General features: G+C 37.6%; 2 protein-coding genes across 4 annotated transcripts in view; one reads left to right on the plus strand and one right to left on the minus strand.

Annotated features, from left to right (window-relative positions):
- The window catches only part of AIMP1 (aminoacyl tRNA synthetase complex interacting multifunctional protein 1), a 33,389-nt gene extending 9,830 nt beyond the window's left edge, over nt 1-23,559 (minus strand). Inside the window, exons 1-5 of one of the 2 annotated variants that reach the window (XM_088163869.1) lie at nt 23,424-23,559; nt 6,303-6,436; nt 5,417-5,530; nt 3,062-3,220; nt 747-958 (exon numbers count right to left, since the gene is read on the minus strand). In XM_088163869.1, the coding sequence (XP_088019995.1) occupies nt 747-958; nt 3,062-3,220; nt 5,417-5,530; nt 6,303-6,436; nt 23,424-23,425 (621 nt within the window). In that variant the 5' untranslated portion in view covers nt 23,426-23,559. The remainder of the gene's footprint in view (nt 1-746; nt 959-3,061; nt 3,221-5,416; nt 5,531-6,302; nt 6,437-23,423) is intronic. The other variant, XM_014878328.2, reaches the window with a different exon arrangement.
- A 134-nt stretch (nt 23,560-23,693) lies between these two features.
- The window catches only part of TBCK (TBC1 domain containing kinase), an 88,033-nt gene continuing 85,666 nt past the window's right edge, over nt 23,694-26,060 (plus strand). The window contains exon 1 of one of the 2 annotated variants that reach the window (XM_088163860.1): nt 23,694-23,805. The gene's annotated coding sequence lies outside the window, so the exon portion shown is untranslated. The remainder of the gene's footprint in view (nt 23,806-26,060) is intronic. The other variant, XM_014878308.2, reaches the window with a different exon arrangement.

Below are 26,060 nucleotides of genomic sequence, written 5' to 3' on the forward strand. Positions count from 1 at the left end.
TGGAGCTTTTTCCAGACTAAGATCAATTCCTTCATGATCCATTTTGCAGTTGCTCTACACAACACTGTTTTAAATGCCAAGCTTGCATTTGAATTTAGAAACAGCCTTCAGTCAATTCCTCTCACTCTCTAAAAGAGGTGTGAAAGGAAAACTAAATCTTGAAGTCTTAGGCTGTTCGAAGGCACCCATAAGCCATCTGTGTCAAATACCAAAATGTATCAAATAAAAAAAGCACAGACGCAGATTCTATTCTGCACAAGGAAGTAAAAATATGCATTTCATATTCCACTGTTGTTTAAGCTATTCATTACCAGCTAAGTTTAATTTACATGCTCTCTTCTTTACTTTATGCCAAATATTTCAACAGGCTATAAAAGAGAATTGGAAGGCAAAGGTTTCAAAAGTTTGGATCATACCAAAAAAGTTGCTATGATTTCTCTACTACATATTAGGAAACCTAAAGAAGATTAACATCTGTTTAGTTTAGGAGTCCAGTGTGTACCGATGGCAGAGGAATTGGAATAAGATCCCAGAATAGAAGCACTACAATCAGAAACTGATTGGGGGTAAGGATACTTCTCTGGTTTCTGGCAAATGCTGCTAAGCATTACTTCCATCTGCATTTTATTTTTATTTTCATGACTGTACTAATCTTTTAGCAGAACAAAAACATATCCTATAAACAGATGAATGCCTTAAGATACTTCAGAAAGGGAAAAGCTATCAGTAAATAATTTTGTCAATACCTTATCCAGAGGAACATGTTTCACTAAACCACTGACAACAGTCCTTGGGCTTGCTTCACCAACATCCACTTGTTCAACATACAGAGTGTCTGCATCTGGATGCTTTTCGGCAGTAATAATGCAGCCAACACGAAGATCCAGACGAGAAACATCTACAGGTTTTGCATCACTACTTCCAGCAGCTGGCTGTTGTTTCTTCTCCTTCTTTTCACCTATTAAGAGAACATTTTGCTAATGAAATAAGCATTAAAAAAAGCACAACTAACGTATATGACTACTGCAAAGAAAAAGCGAGCTACAGTCTCAGAAATAAGCAGAAATTCTGTGCAAAACACAAAAGAAGAGTAAAGAGTGAGCACCTCTGTTACCAGTTTCAAGTGATGAATCACCATACACAATTTACATAATTACCTCAACTAATTACCACCACCTGTTTGTAAAGTCACCCTGAATTTAAGTGCAGCTAACGTGTGTAAGTGAGACACATACTCTAACAAAGGCCACATCAATAAGCCTAATCATTCCATTTGAATAATGAGGAACTACCAGGAGGCCTTGCCATGGTGTTTCACCACCAAAATGAAACTAGGGAATCACAGTCCATCAGGTTACGAGTGCTTATCAGCACTGTACACAGTCAGGAGCTGTGAAGTCACTGCAGCTGCACTGTCACAGCTGCAGTGCAACCCTTCAAGATGACCTTAGCCAACATTCTGCACTTCCCAAACACTACAGTGCATGAAAATGCTCGTGGTTTATGAGATTTCCCCTGGTGTGGTGCCTAACTCCATGATGATCACCTGTGCAGACTGTACAGTATAAAACAACAGTGAAGCAACACTCCCCACACTCAACTGCTTATTTAAATCATAGCATCATAAAATATGCAATATACCTTTCAAGATGAGCAAGTTACAACCAGTTTGTGGAAAAGACTGTGCTGGTTAGGAGACATTCAAGACTTGTTTAACAGCGATAATCTCTGGGAGATTAATAAAGTCTAAGATGTGCTTACTTTAAATAAGCATATTCTGCTATTCTTTCATCCAAGATAACTTACATATTAATGTAAATTAAACTCCCTTCTTAAGGGAGCAAAAAAGGAAAAGTAGACACAACATGCAATTTGATTTCACTCATCATTGTTCTAGTACAGGCCTGAAATTAAATGGTACATTCAATAATAAAAAGGCAATACTTTTTTAATATAAGCAACAGCTCTTCAAAAATATTTGTTCAATTATGATGAATAAAAAGCTCTAGTGATTATGACTGCGATTTTTTAATGTAATTGACAATTTGATTAATAAAATCAGTCTAGATTATTTCTAGACTTTAATTAATTAATTTCTAGACTTAAAAACAAATTTTACAGATTGGTTACTTGAACTATTAAATGCAATACCTTCAACAGATGCTGAATTCCACAGAAATAGCCTGTACAGGGCTACTATTTAAAGTTCGTGCTATATTTCAGCAGAAGGCAAAAGTCTAACACTTGCTTTCCATGTGAGATGAGCTGAGTTGGTCAGAGCATGGTGCTAATAACACCAAACTTGTGGGTTCAACTCCTGTATGGGCCATTCCCTGAAGAGGTGGACTTGATGATCCTTGTGGGTCCCTTTCAATTCAGCATATTCTGTAATCTGTGTCTGACTGAATTTAAGATACTTCTATAGTACTTCCCCTCATCATATATAGAAAGGTTTTATTTTTCCTTACCAACTGAATACTTGTTCTGTAGCCATTGAATACTTGCGGGAAAAAATTAATTGCCTGATATGACATGTGGCCTCTGCTTTTGTATTTACAGCTCTGTGGAATATGAATATGTCAAAGGCTGAAATGCATAAAAAAATTTAAAACAGCTTATAAGTCTCTGTACAGCTCACCAGAAAAATGAGACAGTACACTACCATAATATCCAAATTCTAAAAACCTGTACAAACCTAATCATAGCAAATTAATAATAATCTGCATAAGAGAATGATTGCAAAACATAGGTTTAAGTTACGAGATACACTTGCACAAAAGTAGAGGTGTCCAACAGACATGCCTTGTTTTTGGTTAGTCGTGGTTTTTAAAATGCAGTCACATTAAACAGAATTTGGCATATATCCCATATGCAAGGAAGAATCTGTAGCTTACCTGACTGCCCTCATTAGCTTCAAGTACTTTAAAGATTTAAGAGCTAGCACATGACTCTTCTTACTGTAGCTGTGTGAAAACTTACTTTTTATGCTCAAAATCAGGCAAAAGCACTTGCATAAATTAAATACCTCAACTGTCTATCAGAGATAAGAAAAGCGAACTACCTTTTTTTTCTACTTTTTCCTTCTTTTTCTTTTCTTCATCTTCACCTTTAATTTGATCTTTGGAACCAGAAGATGCTGTAACTGCTGCAGGTTGTGGAACATCCTCTGAAAATGAAGCTGTAGAGAGGGTTGTACCAGGAGGAACTGCAACCTGCTTTACTAAAATCAAAACCACAGAAGTTAAGGGCAGTACCAGAACTTTGAACACTGACATTTTTAAGTGTACAACATACATGAAAAAGCAGAGAGAACTGAAAATTTTGCTTAATACTCTAATCCACAACTGCTGAGTAGTGAATCACATTACAAAACATGTTTCAGAACTCAATCTATATATGATTATTATGATCAATTAAAACGAAGTGTTTGACTACACATTTTTTAAATGCGAAAAAGTGCTAAATACAAGAAAATATATAAATGCCAACAACATCTCTTTTTGTAGTTTATTTCAATATCTAGTTATTTTTTCTACCAATTCCCTATTTCTCATTTGTTTAGTTTCAGTTTATAGCTACTAGCTCTTGTCATACTGGAGACTATCCTATAAGTGAGTTATAATTTAAAATCATTTTTATAGTGTATTCAGATCATCCCTCAGCTCTTACGATTAACTTAAGAAACTGAGCCCGAATAAAACAAAATTACCTGCAGCCCTAACGTGATCTGCTGATTTCTCACTTCCCTTCCCTAAATTCTCCACATTAACTTCATGGGCTCTTTTTAAACTGCTAATATAGAATTCTGGACATTGCACTATCAATCTTACCAGACAGAAGTGTAACAATCACCTCTCTTCTACATTCTGCTCTTCAAGAATCTCCTCAAGGCTTTCAACCCAATAATTGTACTGCGTAAGCATCATCAGTGCACTAGACTGATCAAGGCTCCCTTTTCCAAGAAAGGACAGATGAGATGATCTTTTGAAGTTCCTTTCAATCCAGGCTGTTTTATCATTAACGACTGATAAATCCTTCTGGTGTCACCATTATAGAGTTCTCCATTCTGCACACATGGATTGTTTTGCATTTCAGATATTTACTAACCTTCCTGAAGAAGAGCACTTTTTTAGTTGATGCCTGTCCTCTTCAACATGGAAGTGATTTGCACAAATTATATTCTTATAAACAACTTTCTGAAATCATTTTAATTGTACCAACAACCATTTGCTTGCTAGTTGGGGAAAGTCTTTGTTTCTCAGGTTTTTGAAAAAATATCTTTTGATATTTTTGATCTTCTGTGTCCATCTAATTTCTGTGCTCAACTACTTAGTCCTTTGAAAGCTAACAAGCATCTATTTCCTTTGAAAGAAAATATCTGAATTTAGTCCTACTACCATTTAGATGAACTAGCTAACTAAAGGAAGATGCACGTCAAGCATTTCCTTTGCCACCTTGGACCAATATACCCTGAGACCTCTCTCAAGCACAACAGATTCTGTGAAATATCCTACACCTGTCAAGAACTGCTGCAGACTAACAGACACCAGAAAAATACAATTAATGGTTTTGTTTAGTACATGAAAAGGCTTTACTGGTGTCCAAAGGACAAAAAGAATTCTCTGTATTCACAATGTGTTAATGTTTTTGAAGACTGAATGTGCTTTCGTTATAGTAAAACATTCAGTACAGTTAAACACTAGCATCGAGATACACTGGATACTATGTTTAACAATTTACAATACTGATAGCATGGGTTAATAGCAATAACTGTTGAGGGCAGAAGAGGATTTTTGGCAATAATTTTAAAAGACAAAACAGTGTATCTGAAGCACTTCAGTTCTGGGGGTTTTTTTCCTCTTTTGTTTTTTAATATAAGTATATAATGATGGTACAAGCTGAATAGAACTACCTAGAGGAGAGCAAAGAAGGAAGTCCAGTGGAAGGCTGGTCTAAAGCATGGAATCATAAATTCAGACCACATTGTTTCTAAATTTACATTACCACAGCTTTCCTAGTAAGTCCCTGTTTGCACCATGGCTTGATTTTTCCATAGTGATAGTTTAAATACTCAAAGTAGCAAAAAGAGTTATTCTTACATGAATGACATGCAGCAATTTCTTCAATATTTCAAGGAGACATCTTTATCAGTGAGGTTCATGGCTTATTATGAAAGATACTGAACAAAAAAATACAAAGAACTAGTCCTATGTCTGTTTTAGTATATGGATCTGTCAGGCCTGCAGCTTATTAAAATGTTGGAATCAAGTAACTTGTCACAGGCATGGAACCAGGGAAAATCCAGAGTTTGTAAGAAATACCACAGTCGCATACAGAACAATAAAAATCAAGAATTAAAATAGTTTTGTACTAACTACATCTATGTTATATGAGGATAGCACTTTTTTTCCCCCACCTCCATTTCGAATTTCAGCCTGAATCAGCTCCTGTTTCAGCCCTTCAATTTCTTTCTTCAGTTTAGCATTTTCTACACGGAGCTTCTTCTCTTCTCGGAGAGATGCTTGCAAGACTAGAGCAGACACATTTAAAAAAACCAGGTTTCAGTAATCAGCATTCATCACTTTGGACAAAGAGGTTTGTTTTTAAAGAAAAGTGAAACATCGTGAGCCAAACAGCACAAAAGTGAAAACTTTCAAGGAGTATATAATCGGAAATACTTCCGATTAGGAATTATTAATTATAATTATTAATTATTAATTAGGAATTATTTTCTTTATTGTTGAAATAGCCATTTTTACAATACTTATATAATCAAGTTGTCATTCAATATACTATTTTGTCAGTCCCCTAAACAGAACCACAAGAAAAAACCTTCAAGAAACCTACAGAAAAATTTTGACAATGTTTGTAATACAGAGCATCTTTACCTACTGATACAGTTAGGTACAAAATATTGAAGGTGTGACACTCTTGAGAGAATGCCATAGCTGTGAAAAAAACAGTTATAAATTCAGGATAAGGCATAGTCTCGTATTCTTTCCAACTCCCTCACTCCCTTCAAATAGAATAATGTCCTATCAAATTTCCATCATTTGTGTATTAATTCTTCCTCATACACACCTCTTCTATTTCAGAATAAGCAGCGTCAAAAAAAAACAAAACAAAGCAAAACCCCACAAACCACAGGACAGTGAAGTGGTGCTACTGTTACAAGGCTTAATTTCGAGAACTTGAAACATGCTTTAAAGGCTGACACCACCACATAGTCTCGTTTTTTCCTATGTGCATTTACTTTTAACCATCTGGTTAACAGGTTTAGCATAAGATAGGTAAATCCTTACTGGCTTTTTCCTTGAGCAGGGCAACTTGTTGCTTGAGGTACTCAATAACTTGATCGGCCTCTGCACCCTTCTGCTCCAGTCTGTTCAGCACTGCATTGTTGGCTGCCATCTTTACCAAAAAACGGGATAAAAACCTAGACAAAAACCAGCCTAAAATTAATGACTTCTTAATGCAATAACACTATTATCTCTTACCATGTCAAGCAGTTCTCAAATCAGTTGCTGAATAAGAAAATTTACTAAGTGAAAAGCTGGGATCCCACCTCCTAACACAAAACCCAAACAACAAGCAATGTTAAACAGAATCTGATGTTTGACAGTTGCTTTCAAGTATTTTGGAAGAAAAGCTATTTTTCTTTCCAGAGGCAGAAAATGTATTCTTCCTTCATGAAACAGAAAGAAAACCCAAATCAACCTTCTCAGAAAGAAAGGTATGAATACATGGTGGGGAGCAGGAGGGATGTGGAAGAAAATAGAAGGGAAAAGACTGGACAGGAAAACTTTGTATCCTGGGCTTAACTAAAAATATATATATTAAGCCTACATCAAATTTTATTGAGACTAAGAAAATGGATCATCCCACAAAAATTTCCAAACTTTAAAAATAGATTTATTGGAATATACTGAATACTTCATACATTGTGCTTGTGCATGTATTAAGAATTTACTTTTGTTTTACTTTTAATACTCATGAGTATTTTTACTTATCTCAAATAAAAATAACTTTTACTACAAGTTTACACCTTCAGAGTAATTTTAGATTTTGATTGTTTGATTTTGCATCCACTGAAATGGAAGGGCCAGCACACAGATAACAAAGAAGCAGGGAACACAAAAGACCAGCAAAGAGCACAAATAAATGCTGTCTAACCTTCTTTTATGGTATTCACCATTTACTAATGTTTCACTAATGTTCCAGAAAGTAGCTATGTCTTGTGTACAACCTTTATTTTTTGAAAGCTACCAAATCTGGCCTGCCTATCTTCCGTCTCAGCAACATTTGTCTAAACACAAGAGCTCAAATAGTGGCAACAGAACGATGAAAAACAGTTACTCATATCACTCATATCTGCAGCAGACAGTACTTTTCCCCTCCCACTCAGTATCTAAATGAAGAAAGAATCTGTACTAGCAGCTGCCTCATCTGTAAATCAAGAAAACTGGTAATAGGTGGGAAGAAAATATCTTTACAAGCAATGGTGATTTAATTCCTGTGAATTTGTCCATGAATTGCAACAAAGGAAAGAATTGGTAAGAAAATGGCAATCTAGGCACACGTATTGGCTCCTAAACTTTATCAAAATCCAAAAATGCCTTTTCTCATATCAAATTGGCAGAAAACTTCCTATTTTATTCCAAGACTATTGTAACACTATGATCTGGTTTTAACATACAAATATTCCCTGTTGGGATATGCAACAAAACTCATGCTGAAGACAAAAGAGGTTAGATATAACTGAAAGGTGAACAGCTACAATCACACTCATGCCAGGGTTAACATACTGCCTCTAAAAATCAACACACATTTTATATCTGATGTTATACATAACTCAAATCTCCACAGGAAAATATTTTAATTTTTTTTTTTAAATATAGAAAAAGAAACCCAGAAAGCTAATTACAATTATTCAGGAAGAGAGTATTTAAAAGTTCCCAAAGTAAAATTCACAAAGCCAGAGAGAGGCATAATAATCAGATGATGCATGAGGTATCTTGCAAATGTGATGCATGAACCAACATCCTGCCTTCTTTGCAATGCAATACAATCACAGTCTGTTTTACACACACTGTTTCACTTAAAGATGTGAGAGTATTATGTCCACCACACCTTCCACTCATCCGCAATAGATTTTTCTTTCAAAAGAAAGAAACTCTCTTGGAGTGAAGAGCAGAAAAATCTCTCCAGGACAACTAAATTAATTTTTATATTCAAATTAATGTCCGCTAACAAGAAAATAATTTTGTTTTCATGGGCAGACTGAAAACAGAGTTTCAGAAAGGAAAACAGTGATTCCAGTAAGTAACTAATTGAGATGTCAAATCGAAACAGACATAAAACTATTATGGCACAACGCAGCATAAAACAAAGCCTGGGATATTACTGTCTGCATACCAGTAAGATTTCTTGCAAGCTACAAACTCTCTCAGGGGAACACAATACTAACAGTGGAAACTTTGCCAACAACAACAGAAATGCTACTAAAACTTCAAAGTGAATAGAATTGGTACATTTTATAGATTTTAGCCAAGTTGGCTAATGAACTGAAGATCTGGAAATGAAGTTACATGATTACAATTTTCCCACTTGTCAAATAAATTTCTGCAAAGCTAGTATTGTAACAATAACACAAAGGAATAGGTATTTCCGATGCTAATATAAAAAGGCAACAGGCTGAAGTGAACTGCTGCAGGAACAAGCACTGGAACTCATAGAGCAGAATGATAAAACTGTATCCAAAAATGACACATTAAGAAAAAAAGTAAGATCTACCCTTTATTATAGAATACAAAACACATTAAAAAGATGAGAACTGCAACAGTCAAAGGTTACACTTATTTTATTTTTATTTTTTAACCTTTACCCTATTTTATTTGGCCTCTACTATCCTGTCACACTAACACAAAAAAATCTAAAACAAACAACTCTTACTGGTGATACACAAACTAAAAATTGGAAAGAAAACCAGAAAGAATATAGCTTAAAAACCAGATCATAGCTCATTGCAGATACATTCTGACCTGCTTAGGAGAAAATGTCCTGAAGAGCAACTGAATGTCAAGTGACTTCATGCAACTGCCTAATGAACTCCTTTCTCTTGTTTTGAAAAACAGATACGGTGTAATTACATTCAGACATTCTGGAAAAGTCCTCCTGAAGTTACCTGCTTGCTCAGCTAAGGGAAACTTTGATGTCAGACCTTCAGGGACTGCTGTGTTACCTGCAAGATACTCAGAACCACTACAAAACACACCTCCTCCACTTAGTGGAACTAAATCTTGAAATGAAAGACTCAAGCTGCACAGTTATTCATTAGATTACACATCAACATGTGAGAGCTGTTTAATTTCTCATCATTCTACCTGCTTATTAAGAGTTGCCCATCTTTTTTTAAACTGAAAACACTGCCTGCTGCCATCTTCAAAGTAGCTGCAGTACCCTCACAGGAGAAAACAGGCAATATCCTACTTTGTTGCTCAAAAACAAGTAGTGTGGAAGTGTCCCCACAGTGGCAAACCATAATAAATCAAGACTTCTCACGTAGTACAAGTTATCTCCAAATTTTAACACATTTTACAAATACTTTATCAACATTGACCTCGACCTTAGAATATATCCAAATAAAAAATTGAACACACAAAAGACGCTAAAAACATAAACCAGGTTGTAGCTTACTCTTCAATATTGTCTATTATTAAAAGGAAGAAAAAGTCAAAATCCCCATAAAATTAATGACAAAATTTAAAACTAAAACTCAAAAAATTAACTTTGGACTCTATCCGCAGTATGAACATGGAACCAATTACTTTCCACTGTTGGAAAAGCAACTATTAAACAGAAAAAAACAAAAGAAACAAGCAAAATTAAAAGTAATACCTGAAACTGGAAAACAACTGGTTCCTAAAGCCTAAAACATTAGCTCTGAGCATTCCTTTTTCCAGCAGGAAGTTTTAAAAAGCTCAGTTCAAAGCTCTCAGCTTTTTCTTGCAATGCTTTGCTAATACGAACACACAAAGATTACAACTGCAGGAGATTCAACCACAAGGGCTTCCTTCTCCTCTCTTCCTTTCCCCTGTACATGTTAATTCCTCTACAGTAAGAGGGCAAACTTTGACAGCCCACTACACCTGGACATCATTCTCCTCTGCATGGAGCTTTGCTCTCACCCATCTCTGCTCTTTGCTCTGTGCTTGCCATGGAAGAATCAAGTATTCCTACAGCAAAGCTAATTCTATTCATCTTCAACAAAGAGCAGATAACAACCACACAATGGCTCAGAATGGCATTCTCTGTGAGGCATAGGTTTATGGTACGTTAATGAGTGGCTGCCAACCAAGACCTAAGATTTCATTTTCTCACTAGAGGAAAAAAGATAAAGATTGGCAAAAAGACATTGGCTTTTCAACTGAGATGATATGTTCAAATTAAACGAAACCAGTGGCTTATTCTAAAAGTTACCAAAACCACAAAGGTAATTTCTCTCAAAAGTACTTAATGTTAATTCTTCTTCCTAAGCTTTTGGTCTTAAATCCTAAGCAGATCTCAAATTAAACTCCCTTTCTTCCTCTGCCGGATTGTTGTCAACTGGAATAGCAAAGTATTCTACCCTCTGTAAAAGACCAAGTACCAACAATCACTTTGTTTCTAGAGGAAGTGTGTTCAAAGTCTTCTATCTGAGCATCTTTTCTTGAGTATGGTCCTTTCTGGCAGACAATCTTACAAAAAGCCATAAACATAACAGAACGTGCCAGCTGTTTGCCAGATTCTGCTATCCTGTGCTTTGTATTTCTATGAACTGTGAAGATACAGTGAACCAGATTTGAGAATCTCACATCACACCTTTTTATTCTGCAAGGTAAGAAACAACAGTTAGCAGATCAAAACAGAAGAAAGCAGACAGGAAGTATGTTTTCTTTGGCTGAACCAAAGTATCACTGAAACTAGGCAACTGTTGTAACTCATCCCACCTTTTCTCATCTTGGAGAATAGAAATCCATGCTTTATAAATCAATTTCTTCTTAAAGGTTTCTCCTAACTTCTGAAAAAATGTTCTAGGCCTGATGTTGTCAGCATCTTTGGCTAAGATTTAGAATATCTGATTTGATGATTTCACATTTTTGGTAGAAAAACTTAATGTCTAGTTTTCAAACCTCTGAAAATTTAAACAATATAAAAACTCCAAACCAAAACACAGGAGAGCTACAACTAATTAGTTTTGAGATCAAATCTTAGTTTTGACTTGATCGTCCCCACACTTCACTTTAAGTAATGCAAAGAAAATCAGCAGCAGTACCCCATTTGTCCTAGGGAAGCAACAGCCTGAAACACTTTGTTACAAATTTTTAATTAAACAGTTCAGTTGCTAGGACATTTTGGAAATCAGGTATATTTAGCAACTTTCATGCACTTATACCCATCACTACCACAAAAGGTTGGGTATTTCACTGGCTTTATACCTGTTATACGTTGTAAAACACAATCGTGGCTTTTATACCCATATATCCCTTCTCAGGAAACGAAGTTCCAAAAGATCATGTGATTCCAGGCTTTAACAGACAGAAAATAATCAGATTTATTTACTGTAAATGTAGTTTTTCCATAGTTTTATGTGTGGGAAAATGTAGTTCCTCAAGAAAAAATCCTCAATTAAAAAAAAAAAAAATTCCTCAATCAAAAAAAAAAAAAAAAAAAAAAAAAAAAAAAAAAAAAAAGAGCTGTTCATAAATAGTTTCAAAAAACCGTGTCTTTAAAATCGGTATATAAATAGGCAAAGGTAACATTAATGAACAATATAATGCTGAGAAAGAAAACAGAAGAATTTTAAGTATTAGGTACTTCTGCATTGCATGACTATCAAACCCATTATTTCCTTCCTATAATGGAGCAAAAAAAGATATAGTGTACTGTCGCTGCTTTGGCATTGGCCAATTTGCCAGTGCACTTACTAGAATTATCTACTCATTTCCTGCTGCGACACAGGATTAGGAAGAAGGCAAAACAGGCTGCAACTTTAAAGGGTATAAAGAAAAACTTATAACTAGAAACTATAAGAAAAAAAATAAGAAGAATCAGAATAAAACTTTCAAAACACTTCTCCTCCCACAACTTTTTTTCTTTCACACTGACAACATACAGAAACAAATCAGTCAGTCTACCATCTCTAAAAATAGTCTTTCACCAATTTACTTGGGAGAGGAGACTTCTCTTCAGTCTATGGAGATCTCTCCACAAGAAATAGTTTTCTCGTGGCCTCAGTGTCTCAGTGAGTCAGCTGCCCTGGAGAATGGAAATCTGATCACTGTGTAAAAATCCCTTCCTCAACTAACAGTCTTCCCACAACTGTTACTGAGAACCATGTCAATTTAGGTGGCACACTTCAAGGATTGTAACAGTTCAAAGAAAAGCTCTCTTTGTCTTTGAAAACAGAGGCCTTTCTTCTTCCCTGGGGGGCAGCAGGGATCTTCATCTCTCCTCTTTATTCAAGCTTCTCATAAGATCACAGCCACTTCAACATCTGCTTACTTTAGCATAAATTACTCCGCTCATGTCTACACTTAGAACATTTCATCTACACCATAATGCATTTCATGAGCTACAGGGAAAAAAAGAGTCTGATATAGCAATCATATCTTCTCCACAGTCTCAAAAGAGGGTTTCAGCCCAAGAGTGAGGTATCTCCATCAACCCCTTCCATCTGGGACATGACTCCTACTTCACTGACCTTGGTGTCTTCATGGTGTTTCTCTGCGTGTCTATAACTTTCCTTTTCTTTCACTCAGGAGAGAGAACAAAGTGTCTGCCTTGCCCGGGCCTGTCAAGTCTTCCAGGCGGTGACCAGAAGCTATTTACAATAGAGAGTCTTTTCGGCCGCCATGCTGGGCTGGACTAGGACCTTAGCAGGGGCCCAGCCAGAAGGGGTGCTGGGTTGCTTGACTGCATTCCATTCCGGAGGGGAAAAGCCTAGCTCAGCCCTCTCTCTGCCAGGCCATAGGGGCTGCAGCAGGGCAGGCCTGGCCCAGAGCCACTTCCAGGGCCACGTGGACCCCCTGGCTCGGCCAGGGCCAGTGGCAGGGCAGGGTTTTAATGTCAGCTAGACGTTCAGCTGAACAGTAGGCCCCCTGGCCGCACTGAGGGGAAGATGGGTTAGGGTCCTAGCAGTTGAGCAGGTTGCTTCCCCCTTCCTATCAGGGACCCCAGCTGAAAACGGGGCCCAGCAGCTTCCCAAGCCCTGCATCAGAGCCCATCCAGCCCGGCCCAGGCTGTGTGGAGAGGCCCAGGCTGGTGTTACCTCTCACTCAGGCGGAAGGAAGAAGGGGCACTTCCGGGGCTTGTTCATTTTAAAATGCATATTCACAGAGGCGTGTCCAGCTCTCTCAGTGGTTTAGTAAGTTGTCAGTTCTCAAGACAATCACTGATTGGCTTTTTGTCAGACACAGAAGAAGCTCTAGCTGCTCCTCTCAGAAAAAAATAATTTCTGTGGGCTGACTTTAGTGCCAAACCCACAAACACACTTACAACTAAGTACGATATCAAGCACACTTGAGGCATGCACATATCAGTGAAGATTTAACTCTCAGCTCATCTCTCTTTCATAATTAAGTTTATTGTTAGCTCTGTAAGGGAAGAACGTATGTTTCCTTAGTAGCACAAAGTTCACACGTCTAAAAATACAATCCAACGCCTTAAGCAAGTATGTGTAAGTATTCAAAGTGCAGATGCTCACCCAGGTCCTTTTCCACATACAGCAAAGGAGACCTATCAAAACATTTTTGGCAGAACAATTGCAAACACTTGAAAAGCAACAGCAAAATTAAAAAAAAAAACAAACCTTGCCAAACAAAAACCCCACAAAATGAAATGACTCCCACAAAACATACAAACAAAAATCACCCCCAAAAGAAATGAAAACAACCCACAAAAAATTTAAAAAGGTAAAAAAAAAAAAAAAAAATCAACAAAACAAAAGAAAACAGAACAATCCCTAAATCCTCAACCCCAAACCACAACTGGTTTGCTTTTTGGTTTTCTTTCAAACTTTGAGCAATATTGGTAGACTGCTGTATAACATGTCAAAACCTAAAAATTATGAAATAAATCATGGAACCTGATTTCTGACTCTCAGTACTACACTAGCGATTCCCTGCCAGGTACTAGAGATTTGGGCACTATGAAAGATCAAATGAAATTTAAACTACTACACCAGTATTTTTGGGGGAAAAAAAAAAAAAAAAAAAAAAAAAAAAGGATGGTCTTAATATGAACAAAATGAAATTACAGCCTAAAATGTTAAGAGGGTGTTACAAAGTACAGCAGCACAGCTTTAGTGATTCATAATTGCAGAAAGACATCAGATCTCGTCTTCCCTTCTTCTTCCCCAAACTGTAACTTTGATTGCTCTAAGTGGGGCTTTAAACAGTCAAACAACCCATTTGTTTTTGGTTTTTCTTTAGCTCTTAAATACAATTTACTATGTGTTCCATGTCTATAAGATTCCATGTGGTCAGTATTGAAAGGAATTTGCCAAGCTTGAAATTAGTAGGCAAAGTTGCACATTTTTGCTGTATGTTATTTCAACTCACATCTTTGGCACTAACAAAGTCAGAATAACTGCTTTGCAGATTTTCAAACACCCAAAATGTCTAACACAGTGCATCCAAGTAGGAATGTCAGCTCTGTGGAATGATTTGCTGGCTCTGGAGACTACAGTCTAACCCTTCTGGCTGCCAGATAAATCAGACTTAATCCCAGCTGCAGACAGGTCCTTTTAGTAGTCCTAAGAGCCTACCCCTCCCTATTTTAAAGTGCTCTAAATAGTAAGAACACAGAAAACTGAGCTTTTTCATATTGAAAAACACTTCAGCATGAAAGAGATTTTTTAAACATATGATGGAACATCACACAACAAAAGGCCCATCCACTGCTACCAATTTTGAGGCAACAGAAATCACTTAGTAATGACTATTTTTAAAAGTGAAGACAAGTCTGCCTTGAAAGAGAATGATGCACTAAAGTTACAAGCAAGTTGTAGCATTAATGAGACAGGGAAAAATCAAATCTAAGAGAAGCAATGAATGAGGAAGTAAGGCATATAGGGTAAAAGCATGAAATTGACTGTCCTAATTTGCATTAAATGGATGTCTTGGATTGGGATGGTGGAGATCATTAGAAACTGAACAGTCGGAAGTAAATATCATTTTAGTATTTCGTTCAATTTGCATTTCAAGAGTTTAGTTGACACCACGTTGTATTAATTAACTGCATCGTACCTTAACATGCTACAGCTGCAACACTCAAAGGTTAAGAGTATTTGCAGCTTCATTCATATTCCTGATGTAAAATTGTGCTAAATGTTTATTCAGGGAGAAGTTTCTATTAATGCTTGCCTCAGTCCAATTCTGAATCAACTTCCTGTTCTTTCCCACCTCTGAGCATGCACTCCAAGGATGAAACAAAGCAGACATGATCACTCTTAAGGAGTTCTGTCCAGGTTAAGACAGCAGTCAAGCATTTGGATGCGGTCTGTAACAAAATTTACACCTTAATTTATTAATCTGAGCAATCTGCTCAGTAACTGAACAGCCAAGTATGGCTCACAACAAGGCTCAAGGAAAGCAATTTCTTTGCGCCACTTGACTGAAGTCTCACCAGGTTCCACACCCACTGCATCTGCCAGGTCCCTGCAAGTGCCCTAGAGATTCATCTGGCTGTGCTTTGTAGCGCAGGCTGCAGTTTAAGTAGCAGCTCATATGCCAAAACAGTTGGACAGCCTTATGTATTTTTCAACAATGTTTATCTTTTGAATCCCATGGCATTAATATTTCAATAATACTATCAAAATCTTCCAGTAAATGATCACCATGTGCACAAGAAACTCCCACAATAAATCCCATGATGGAAAAGATGCAACACCCACAATATGCTGCCTCATTTCTTTGACTGTAATCACCGATTTCCAAACCCAAAATACATCCAGGTCTTTGGAACAGAAAGCTTATATCAAAAACTGACAAGAGCTTTTGTTAATTTTGTTTTTCTTTCATTTTGTTGAGTTTTTTGTGGTTATATATAGATGTGTGTACACATACAAATAAATATATATATGTATTAAAAATATTTGCTATTCATGTCTCAAAGTATCCTCATAAAACTTCCCTGACAGGTGATGAACTTTACAATTACAGACACACACATATGCCTATAAATTCAGAAATTTAAGAGGACTCAGCTGCATCTGGACAAGTCTGCAAGGTCAGCATATGCCACAGGAACTCAAAGAATCTGTACTGTGGTTCACCCTCTAGGGATTTACTGGGAAGGTAAAGTGAAAGCTTTAGATTACTGTTGTAACTACAGAGTAAACTACTCATAAATAAGAGAGAAGAATCAGAGCTGCACTGAAATCTACCTGTTGATGCCAAGTAGAACAGTTTCTTAGGCATTTTACTGATTTTTGTAACTTTATCCTAAAAAAAGTGAACATTAACACTATTTCCTTAATTTAGAACAAGTACAGCAGTCACAGAAAGGAGAAGAAAGAGCTGTTTACACTCTCTCCCTAAGAGAGGTCTCAGTTGAGAACAAGGATATATTTTTAAAATATCTCTCAAAATTTGGTATTTTTCTTTAGGGTCTGTCACAGCAATAAGGATAAAAATCCTTGTCAAAAACCATAGCTGCTAAGTAGACACTTCAAAAATATATTTTCCTTAGAAACTTGAAGTTTGGGAACATCATTAAACAATGTATTTCATGTCTGCACAATAGTCAGCAAAACAATGGTATTGGTTAGGTAGTTCACAGGAACATTGATCCCCCTGTTCCATTTCAGTTCCTCATGTTCTTAATATCTGAAACCTGTCTACTAGTTTTCTTACACAGTTCAAGTGTGTTAAAAAAGAATATTAAAATCTACTACTTTTACATTAATATCAGCTTTTCTACATGTAAAAGTAGTATCTTGTAGCATAGCTAAAGGAAAACAGGATTTAACCATTCGATTAAAACAAGCGTTCAGGTTAAAAATAACCATTATTTACTCACAAAAACACTGAGCAGACCTCATGCAGACGTATTTCGAAAGAATCAGTGTCCTCTAACTTCAGACACATTAGTAGCTGCTGGTATTTACTGAAGCAGAAACTTTGGGCATTTTTTATGTGGGCCAAATAAAATCTGAAGAAAAAACTGAAAAAATGCATGTTTGGGTGCCTGTCTATGTGTAATCAATGCAAGAATAATGGCAAACATCTTTTAATGGGGAGTAACAAAGCTGTCAAACAAAATTTTCAGGGTAAGAGCAGTCCTTGTTGAACTTTGAGCCTAAAGCTGCAGCATCTTATTTACAAAGAAAAAACCCCTCCCCCACACATCACAAATAATTGTACTTTCCAATGCTGACTTTACTCACATAATAGAATAGAATGATATTTTAATGAAAACCTATAAAGATACTAACTAACCCTATGCAGAGCAAATTATGTATTCAGCTGTGGAATGAAAAGTCAAAATGAACTTTTGTATCTAAAGTGGGCTGACAACTGATCCTCAGCAGCCAGAAGCAGTTTTATGTCACTTCAAAACCATGTGCCAGCAGTATCTACCACTTCCTTACAGTTGTATGCAGTGAGAAGCATTTGGCGTTCACAGCTTTTAAAACTTCTAGGATGAAAATTATTTCCCCTCTTTTAATGCTGATCTGTGCAGCTGGGAAAAAAAATTCACAAAAGCAAACAAACTCCCTATGCACTCATCTTGGATATTGAGAGGGCTGATGTCAGCTATTAAGACTGATAGTGTCTGACAGAAGAATACTCCAAGCAGCTCTTGGGGAATAGCCATTTTTCATATATGGATTCATATAGAAACAAAAGAAGTTTTAAGACAAGTTAGCTAAATTCTAAATTTGCTGTATCCAAATTCTTGTTTTAAAAATCCAATAATTTTTAAAGTTATTTTCAATTGACATATGTTGGTTTAACGTCTTAAAAAGTGCTAATTTGTAGGTAAGTTTTCAGTAAAATGCAAAGGAAGAGGTATGTGCGTGCCTAGTTCTTATCACGAGCATTATTTTATAGAGGGTCATTTGGATGTGAAATTACTTACCCACTGTGATGCAGCAAGGGTAACTGAAGCCCTAAAAAAAGATTAATTTCCCTGGGGTACAATTCATTGTTATATCCTAGTTGGCAACAGTGACTTCCTTAGTGTGCAACTGTTACCAATTATTAGAGTCCTTGACACAGAAGGTTTCAAACTTTACAGTAGGACTAGCAGATGTGCTCACAGTTGTGAATTTAGGGCCTTGCCTCCAGAGCAGCTGCCACTAAGTCAAATGCAATGCCTCTCACATGCCATGCACCAGCAGTCCCCAGGTGCCCTGGACAAATGAGCTGCTGAAATGATCTGTCCACTTATCTTGAGAGTCTGAACAAGACTGAAACTACAAAGCTGTATATTAAACTGTAACTGAGAAACACTCTGGGATAGAAATCAGATCCAATAGCCATGGATAGTTTCCGAGCGAGAGTCCTGAAGTCACAGACTAAGCTTTACACTATTAATTCATACTCAGCTATGCTGAGAAAGCTCCTGATGAGAAGGAAATGGATATCGAAGTCTTCTATAATAGGTAGTTTTATGCCAAAAGATCGAAGCAAATGACCTCAAGAAGACATGTGCTAACTTGAGGCAATTTTTGATGATGTTTAATACATTACCAACTGCCAGGAATTCAATTTTTCCCTAATCCAGAATAGAACCTCTGTCAGCATTTCAGAATTCTGAGGAAAGAATGAGTTCTACATGAATTGTTTTTAGCAGATGATGATTAAATGCAGTACCTGATGCTTTCTAATATTAATACTAGTTTAATCTTCCCTCTCTACAGTTCTGAAAGTTAAATAACAGTTTCCATGCTGTTAACTTAGATTAAGTGTCATAAGAACTTAAGAATTGAGAGTGGTGAGGCCCTGGTTGAGGTTGCCCAGAGATCTGCACCATAAGCAACTGCTCCCTAGAAAGAAGGGCAATCACCAAACTTTTTAATCAAGACTGATAGTGACTGCCATGCCTAAAACCAGTTAAAACTGCCCAGAAATTTCTAACAGTACTGAACTTAAACGCATTTGCTAGAAGAACAATGCATGCTCAGGCATAGAACTTTTTCTATTTAAATATAAACATGGATGTTTGGAAAGCTTATGAATACTCAAATGGTGACAATCTCAAAACATTCGGAGCCATCATGCTACCCAAGCAAACTAGCACATTTTACTGTACTCAAAAAACCACTTTCTCTTGTTTCATCCATCAAATCTATTCTTCTGACTGGAACCACAGGGGCTGTATTTTCAGGAGAAAAATGTGCAACATGTTTCACACTTGTTTTGGACTTCACCATTAGAAAACTTTATGGCTCAAAAGGCATAAAGGCAAATAATCAATTAACACAATACTACACCACAAAAACTGCAGAGAAGTACTTCTCACCTGGGAGTCTACTACCCTGCCACACCTGTCTGCTCCAGTTTAAAGAAAAAAAAGTTCAAACTTCTAATTTCTCTAGAAAGCAAGTGTGAGTGACACAGGATGGAATAAGGGAGAAGCAAATCAGGAAAGGCCTGACCAGCCACATTTTATTATAGGTTAACTGCCTCAGCTGCTCAGGAGGCTGCCCAAGCAATACGCGTGTTGAACTCATACATACTCAAGACACCCTACAACTGGCACAGAGATTTGCCTTTGTTCAGATTCCCCTTTCCTGTCTCTCAACTTTTTCAAGACACTTCAAAGAAGATCAAAAAGCTTGAAAGAAGTGCAGTTGTTTAGTCTACAGAAGAGAAGATAAATGGAAGACCTGGTCTTGTTCTTCAAAGACAAAGCAAGTTGGTACGAGAATGGGGCTAAACTGTTCACCAGGTCTGATGCAGACATGAAAAAGAAAGCAAGATTTAAGTTTTGGAAAACTTTCAAGTAAGAGTAATAGACTGAACAGGCTGCCTTTGGAGGCTGTGGAATATCCATCACTAGAAGGTTTTAAAAACTGGCTAGGCAAACATCTGTCAGAAGTGATTAAGTACAGTAGATGAGAAGATCTTTTGCTCGTCTTCTGCTAAGGTCTTTTTGCTACACCCAGTGTTACAAAGCCAATCACATTTCTGTCTTTTACATGCCTGTGTTTTATTTAACTTTAAAAACCATGCAGTAAAACCTGCCCTTCTGTGATATTTCCACATATTCAAGTGTGTTTATTTAGGACAACATAATAGACATCAAAGATTTGTTAAATGTGAAAGCAGGATGAAGAAACCACCTGGAAGTAAAACACCAATGTATTAAATTTACACTCACTCTGAATAAATTGACCTCTAACATCATAATGCAGACAGCACTGCATTTTTTGTCCTTCAAGAGAAAAAAATTGTTCAACTGATGTTTTACTGATCCGCAGTCACTTTAAGATTTTCCTTAAAGGAATTTTTTTGAAGGAAAGCACTTTCCCCAAGCACAAAGAAACATAAAATTAAATATTAAAAAATATTAATAGAAAAAAGCAGAAGGCTGCTTTGAGAAGTATCCAAATCCTTTTTAAACTATATTAAATTATGAGTAAGGATGGCTTCCATCACAATGGAGGAAAAAAAAAGCCATCAGAGCCCTTTTTCCTTCCCCTGCTGTTTTAATACTAACGTAACCATGGAAATGAAAAATAAACATCGATTTCCCCTCACCCCCAGCATGACAGAGAAGCTTAACAGCGGAAATGTTTCTTAGTAAAGGTAAAAACCATTCAGGTAACTGTTCAGAAGAACACACGGGTTTCTGGGGATCTCTGCTGGACTGACATCATATAACTCATATCAAAGCTGTTTGCTTTGCTCACACGTGATGTTCCTATCAGCTGCCCTCTGTGCTGACTCCTTATTTTTGTCAATGTTGGCTAGCATTTGACCTTCTTTAGGTTTCAGGTAACACTCCCTTAGAAGAGACAAACATGAATTAATAATTGTGACATAAAGCAATCAGATCATAATCAGGAAAGTTAGACAAATCTGGTACTGACCATAATATTTTTTTTCTCCACACCTGACCAATCCTTCTAATGACAACTGTTATACATTATTTTTATTATATCGGTATTTCCCAAGTATGCTCATGGAAACTTGTAAAGTATGTGGGATTTGTAGGCACACAAGAACTCAATTCTTCTTTTCATTCTTGGTCAGGTTTGGGATAACATTTATCTCCTATTTTGCATCCCAATATGTGTTTTTTCTTGCCAATTCAAGATCCACCCTTCAAGTTGATGTCAAGCTTTTTCAGAGTAACATGACATTCATAAAATTATTTATTCTACTTTCTAGCTATCATCATAGCTTTGTGCATTAGACTTATTTTTCAGATTGTTTTCACACTCAAATATGCTTCATTACCAGAAGCATCAAGTCTTCAAGCCTCTAGGCAACTCGAGTCCTATTATTCCAATCTGATGGACTATTTTAAGACTTGCACACATTTTTTTAGCACAAATCTTTTTCATTTGGTACCATTTTCTCCACGCAATCCACTGCTTTCAGTCTGGAGAATGCGAACGTGTTTCCTTCTCTCTCTACATTTAAAGGTGTAAAAGAAACAAAGATATCTACAACAGCATATGGAAAATATGCATATAGTTACAAGAGGAAAGAGACGTTCTGGAGCACAAATTTGCTGAAGATAGTTTTAAAAATCACTTCTGCCTTCAACATCTTGCACCTTCAGGATTCAGTGATCCTAAAATATCAAAGCAACTCACAAATATATTGCTTAAAGTTCTCATAAGTCAAAATTACTGCAACAAGAATATATCGTTAACGAGCGACAGGGTGGAGAGAATATATGATGATGAAGCTGTATTGATAAGCAATGATGCTTGAGGCTACCTAAAAACATACAACACTTCCCCTCTTCAAAGATAAAGTAAAAAAAACCTCCAAAACTAAAATCCCAACTTTACTGACCACTTGCCAAGGTTCTTTTTGTTACTCATTTCTAAGGCCTTATACCTTTTCACAACAACCATCATTTAAAGCTCAGGTTTAAGACTTTGTTTTTGCTTAATTTTATAGAATTTGGGCTTCCTTTCCAACAGGTCTGCCAAAGGATATAATAAAATTTAAACATAACTAGAGGATAATATAACAAATGAATGGTAAGGACATACCAAACCAGGAGTCTATATTTAATCCCTACTGCCTCACCTTACCGCAGATTTCATGCAACTATCCTGAATCCCAGAACTATTTGTGAAAACCAATGACTTCACTTAAAAGAAAATAAAAATCTCTGAGTTAAAGAAACAGAAAGAGCAAGGAATACAAGTATTATTCAGTTTGCAGTAGTATTGCCTTTATTTTGCTAGCTGCTAAACCCAGCTCAAAACCAATTATTGATGAGCCTCAGGTATAGTACCATTAGATATACACCGTCCTGATATATAATGATTTAATACTGAGAAATACTCAACATATACACTGCTCCAGGAATGTTGCCATATGCTGGGGGGCTGTGGACTGGCAACATACCATAAGCTCATCCCTGCCGATTCAATCCACGCATCCCTGCATAGAACACGTGCTGTATGTTAAACCTTGTATCTTTACTGAGAGGGACCAAATACAGGGTTAGACTCTGTTCCTCACTCAAGGCTATGCAAAAGTATAATGAACGTTATACAATTAACCAAAAGTGAGGCAGCATCTGTGTTTCCTTTAGTAATAGCAAATGTCAGTGGAAACTCCGTGAATGTACTTTCCAGGCTAATACAGCATCTTCCTGCACAGCCTACCACCCTACGCCGCTTCCAAACCCTCATTCCAGTGTCAGGACTGAATAAAGGACCACAACCGCTTTGAGGTAAACTGCTTCGCGTACGGCCGCGTCCTGCACGCAAAACGCCCGATCTGAATTTGCAACACCACCCTACAGCTAGAGCGCACGCCGAGCTCTGCCATAAAATCCGTGGTACGAATTGAACCACGACCGTAACGCCGCTTCCTGCGGCTCGCGGTTCTCATCCTGCCCCTCCGCCGCGGGGTACTACCGCACAAGGGCGAATTTCCTACGACCACCGCCGCGGGGCACCCCCGCTCCACCCGACCCGCCCTGCGCTGGCGGATCGCAGCAAATTAGCAGAGCAAATGAGCGGGACCCCGCCTGGCTCCCACCCACCCCAGGGAGTTCGGCTCGGCTCGGCCCGGCCCGCGGTGCAGCCCCAGGGCACCCATGGCGCCGTTCCCCAGCGGCTGGAGAGGGAGCACCGAGGCGAGGCCCGGTGGGGGCACTGGAGCGCGGAGAGGGGCACCGAGAGCGCGGTGAGGGCAGAGCCCGCCCGGCTGGGCCCGTGGCCCCGCCGGGACACTCACATGAACCGAGAGGAGCCGCCGCCGCTGCCCGCCCGGGGAAGAAGGACCCGCTGCCGGGGCTGCTTCTCCGAGCGCCTGATGTTTCAAACAGGCGCCCGGGAAAGCCTCGCTCCCCGCAGCAAGCACAGGGCTTAGCACGCATACACACGGGGGAAGGGTGTTAAAGTCTCTCTCTCTTTTTTTGTTTGGTTTTTTGATTGTTTGGGGTTTTTTTCTTTTTGTTAATATTGGATTTTTTTTGTTTTTTAATAACCCGAAAAAAAAAGAAGCTCAGGCACTGTGAACGTCGCCCCTGTGGCCCTACAGCGAGCAGCAGGCGGGGGAGTGACGTCACTGGGGCGGGACGGGGCCGTGCGCGGTGGGGGCGCTGGCGCTCGCTCAGGTACTCCCGGGTCCTTTGTCTTTCCTCTTTCCTTTGCCTGTCCCTCCATCCTTATCCGCGTCCCTATCCCCTTCCGCCATCCCTCTCCTTTTCCCCGTTTCTGTTCCCCCTTTCCCATCTCCTTACTCCTTCTCCATGCCCTTGCGCATTCCCACCCCCTTCCATCATCCCTTCCCCGTCTCTGTCCCTTTCCCCAGGGGATCTCTGGCCAGTGAGTCTGTAGCAGCTCAGGAATAATCAGGCTCCCCAGCTTTTCTATGAGTCATTTAGAAACCTGGGTAAAAGTGATTTCTCTTGTGCCAGGTTTCGTTCCTGAACAGACGTGTGTATTGGATAAATCAATTGTTGACAAACCCCATTTTAGGTTTTTTTTTATTAGGATACTGATGTAGCAGAATTAAACTTTTCCTCAAAACCTATTCTGCATTTTAATAAACTTTGTGAAAGCACTTAGTTTCAGGTTTTTGGGGTTTTTTGTGAAGTAACGACACTAGTTAGAACTGTATATTCTATTTCAGTTATTTTATCAAATTAATAATTATTGTAGGAATATTTTGAGACTTAACAAAGTTTGACTTCTGAAGAAAAAAACATTTGTTTTCTGAGAGCAGTAGATATTCCAAGGAGCAAATAAATTTCTCAATAGATGGAGTTCCACTTCGTATTTTATTTCTCATTTTTGGACATCAGAAAGCTACCTAGTGCAAGATTTTCAAAATAGTGCTAATATGAATATTGAACAGGAATTTCTAAAGGCCTTTTTTTTTTCCTGATTTTGCTGAGTATGTTGTTTGAGTTTTTGTGTACTATAAAGGTTTCTGAGGGGGATTTGGATGAAGATAGGGAGCTAGGGAAGGTTGTTCAGAGGTGGGATGCAACAAATCCACTTGTGGACTTCTAATCTTTATGCCAGGCATGTTTCACAGATGTGATAGACTGTTTCTCATATATGGAATAAATGGTGCTTTGGAAACAGTGACTCAGTAATTTTAGATGACACTAGTAAGACGAGTCTTCACTTCCTCTTCCATCCTTCCTGTTTTAGATTATCAGAATTGAATTTCCAGGATTCAATCCCAAAATTGAATTTGCGTTAACTGGTTCTGGAGTCAGTTTAAAGTAACAAACCTTTCTTTTTCTCTTCCTGTTTCTGTTTCAAAGTGACAGGGAAGTTCTGCAGGATATAATTAATTCCTTCAAATCATAAAATTAATGCATGATGTGTCTTTTCTATATAATAAAAGTGAGTTTGAGGTGTAAAGTTGTGTGCATTGAAGTAAGGTCAATGCGTAGCACTCTCATGTGTTTATAGTTCTGCCAGACTTTGATGTGGAGTGAAAAAAACAAGCAAACCCCCTCAATTTAAAAAATAGTAAGAGAAGAACTTTTTTCAGATGAACTTTTAAAATATCGAAACCGTTCTTTTTGAATTTAGAAATGTCAGTACATTACTAGAGAAATGTTGAGACTGAAAAACATTTGTGAAAAAAAACCTTTTCATTTAAGCCATAATATGTGTCTTTTTTTAAAGGTGGTGGAAGGCTCAAGTTTGGGGTTACTTGTTTTATTTTTCAACTTGATCTCTGGAATTTAGGTAAATTGAGAATTAAAGAGAGATCAGGGTTTGACTGTGAGGGTAGCAATTGACAGAACTGGCTGCTTTCTGTCATCAGAGAAAACTTCTTTCATTGCTTTCATGGATTCCCTGTAATTAACTCTGTAGTAAGAGAACATGTTTTATTGCATACCTTTTAAAGTTCTTTATTGATTCCTTTAGGTGGGCAACAGGAAAGGTTGTTTGCTTATCTCATGTCTTGCTTTTTGCTCATCTGGTTTCTATCCAAAGGAGGAGAGTGATAAGTGTGCAGTTACTTGAACACATTGCAGGTGCTGTAATTTCTCTTTGTAAGTCGAGTGATCTAGAGTGCAAGGAGAGTTTAATCACTTAAAATATTTATTGAATTGATGGTATTTTAACAATTCTTTTTATTAAACTTCCTTTCCAAGTGTCAGCCTAATTCAGGTACAACGTATTAGAGAATTATTATCTAACTATTTTTCTACAATAAAAATGAGAACATTTAACCTCTGTAAATATATTGTACACTACATGTTTACCTTCTTAGAGACATAATGCATCTTGCTGCTAGGCATAATCTTACTCCCCTCCACTCAGATCATAATAACTTAGTTTTCTTTTCTTTTAGTGCAAGCATTAGAGGACCATTGTGCCAAGCAAGATTATAATTGAATAT

This window comes from Sturnus vulgaris, chromosome 4 (genome assembly GCF_052056855.1).
Source record: "Sturnus vulgaris isolate bStuVul1 chromosome 4, bStuVul1.hap1, whole genome shotgun sequence".
Classification (NCBI taxonomy): Eukaryota; Metazoa; Chordata; class Aves; order Passeriformes; family Sturnidae; genus Sturnus; species Sturnus vulgaris.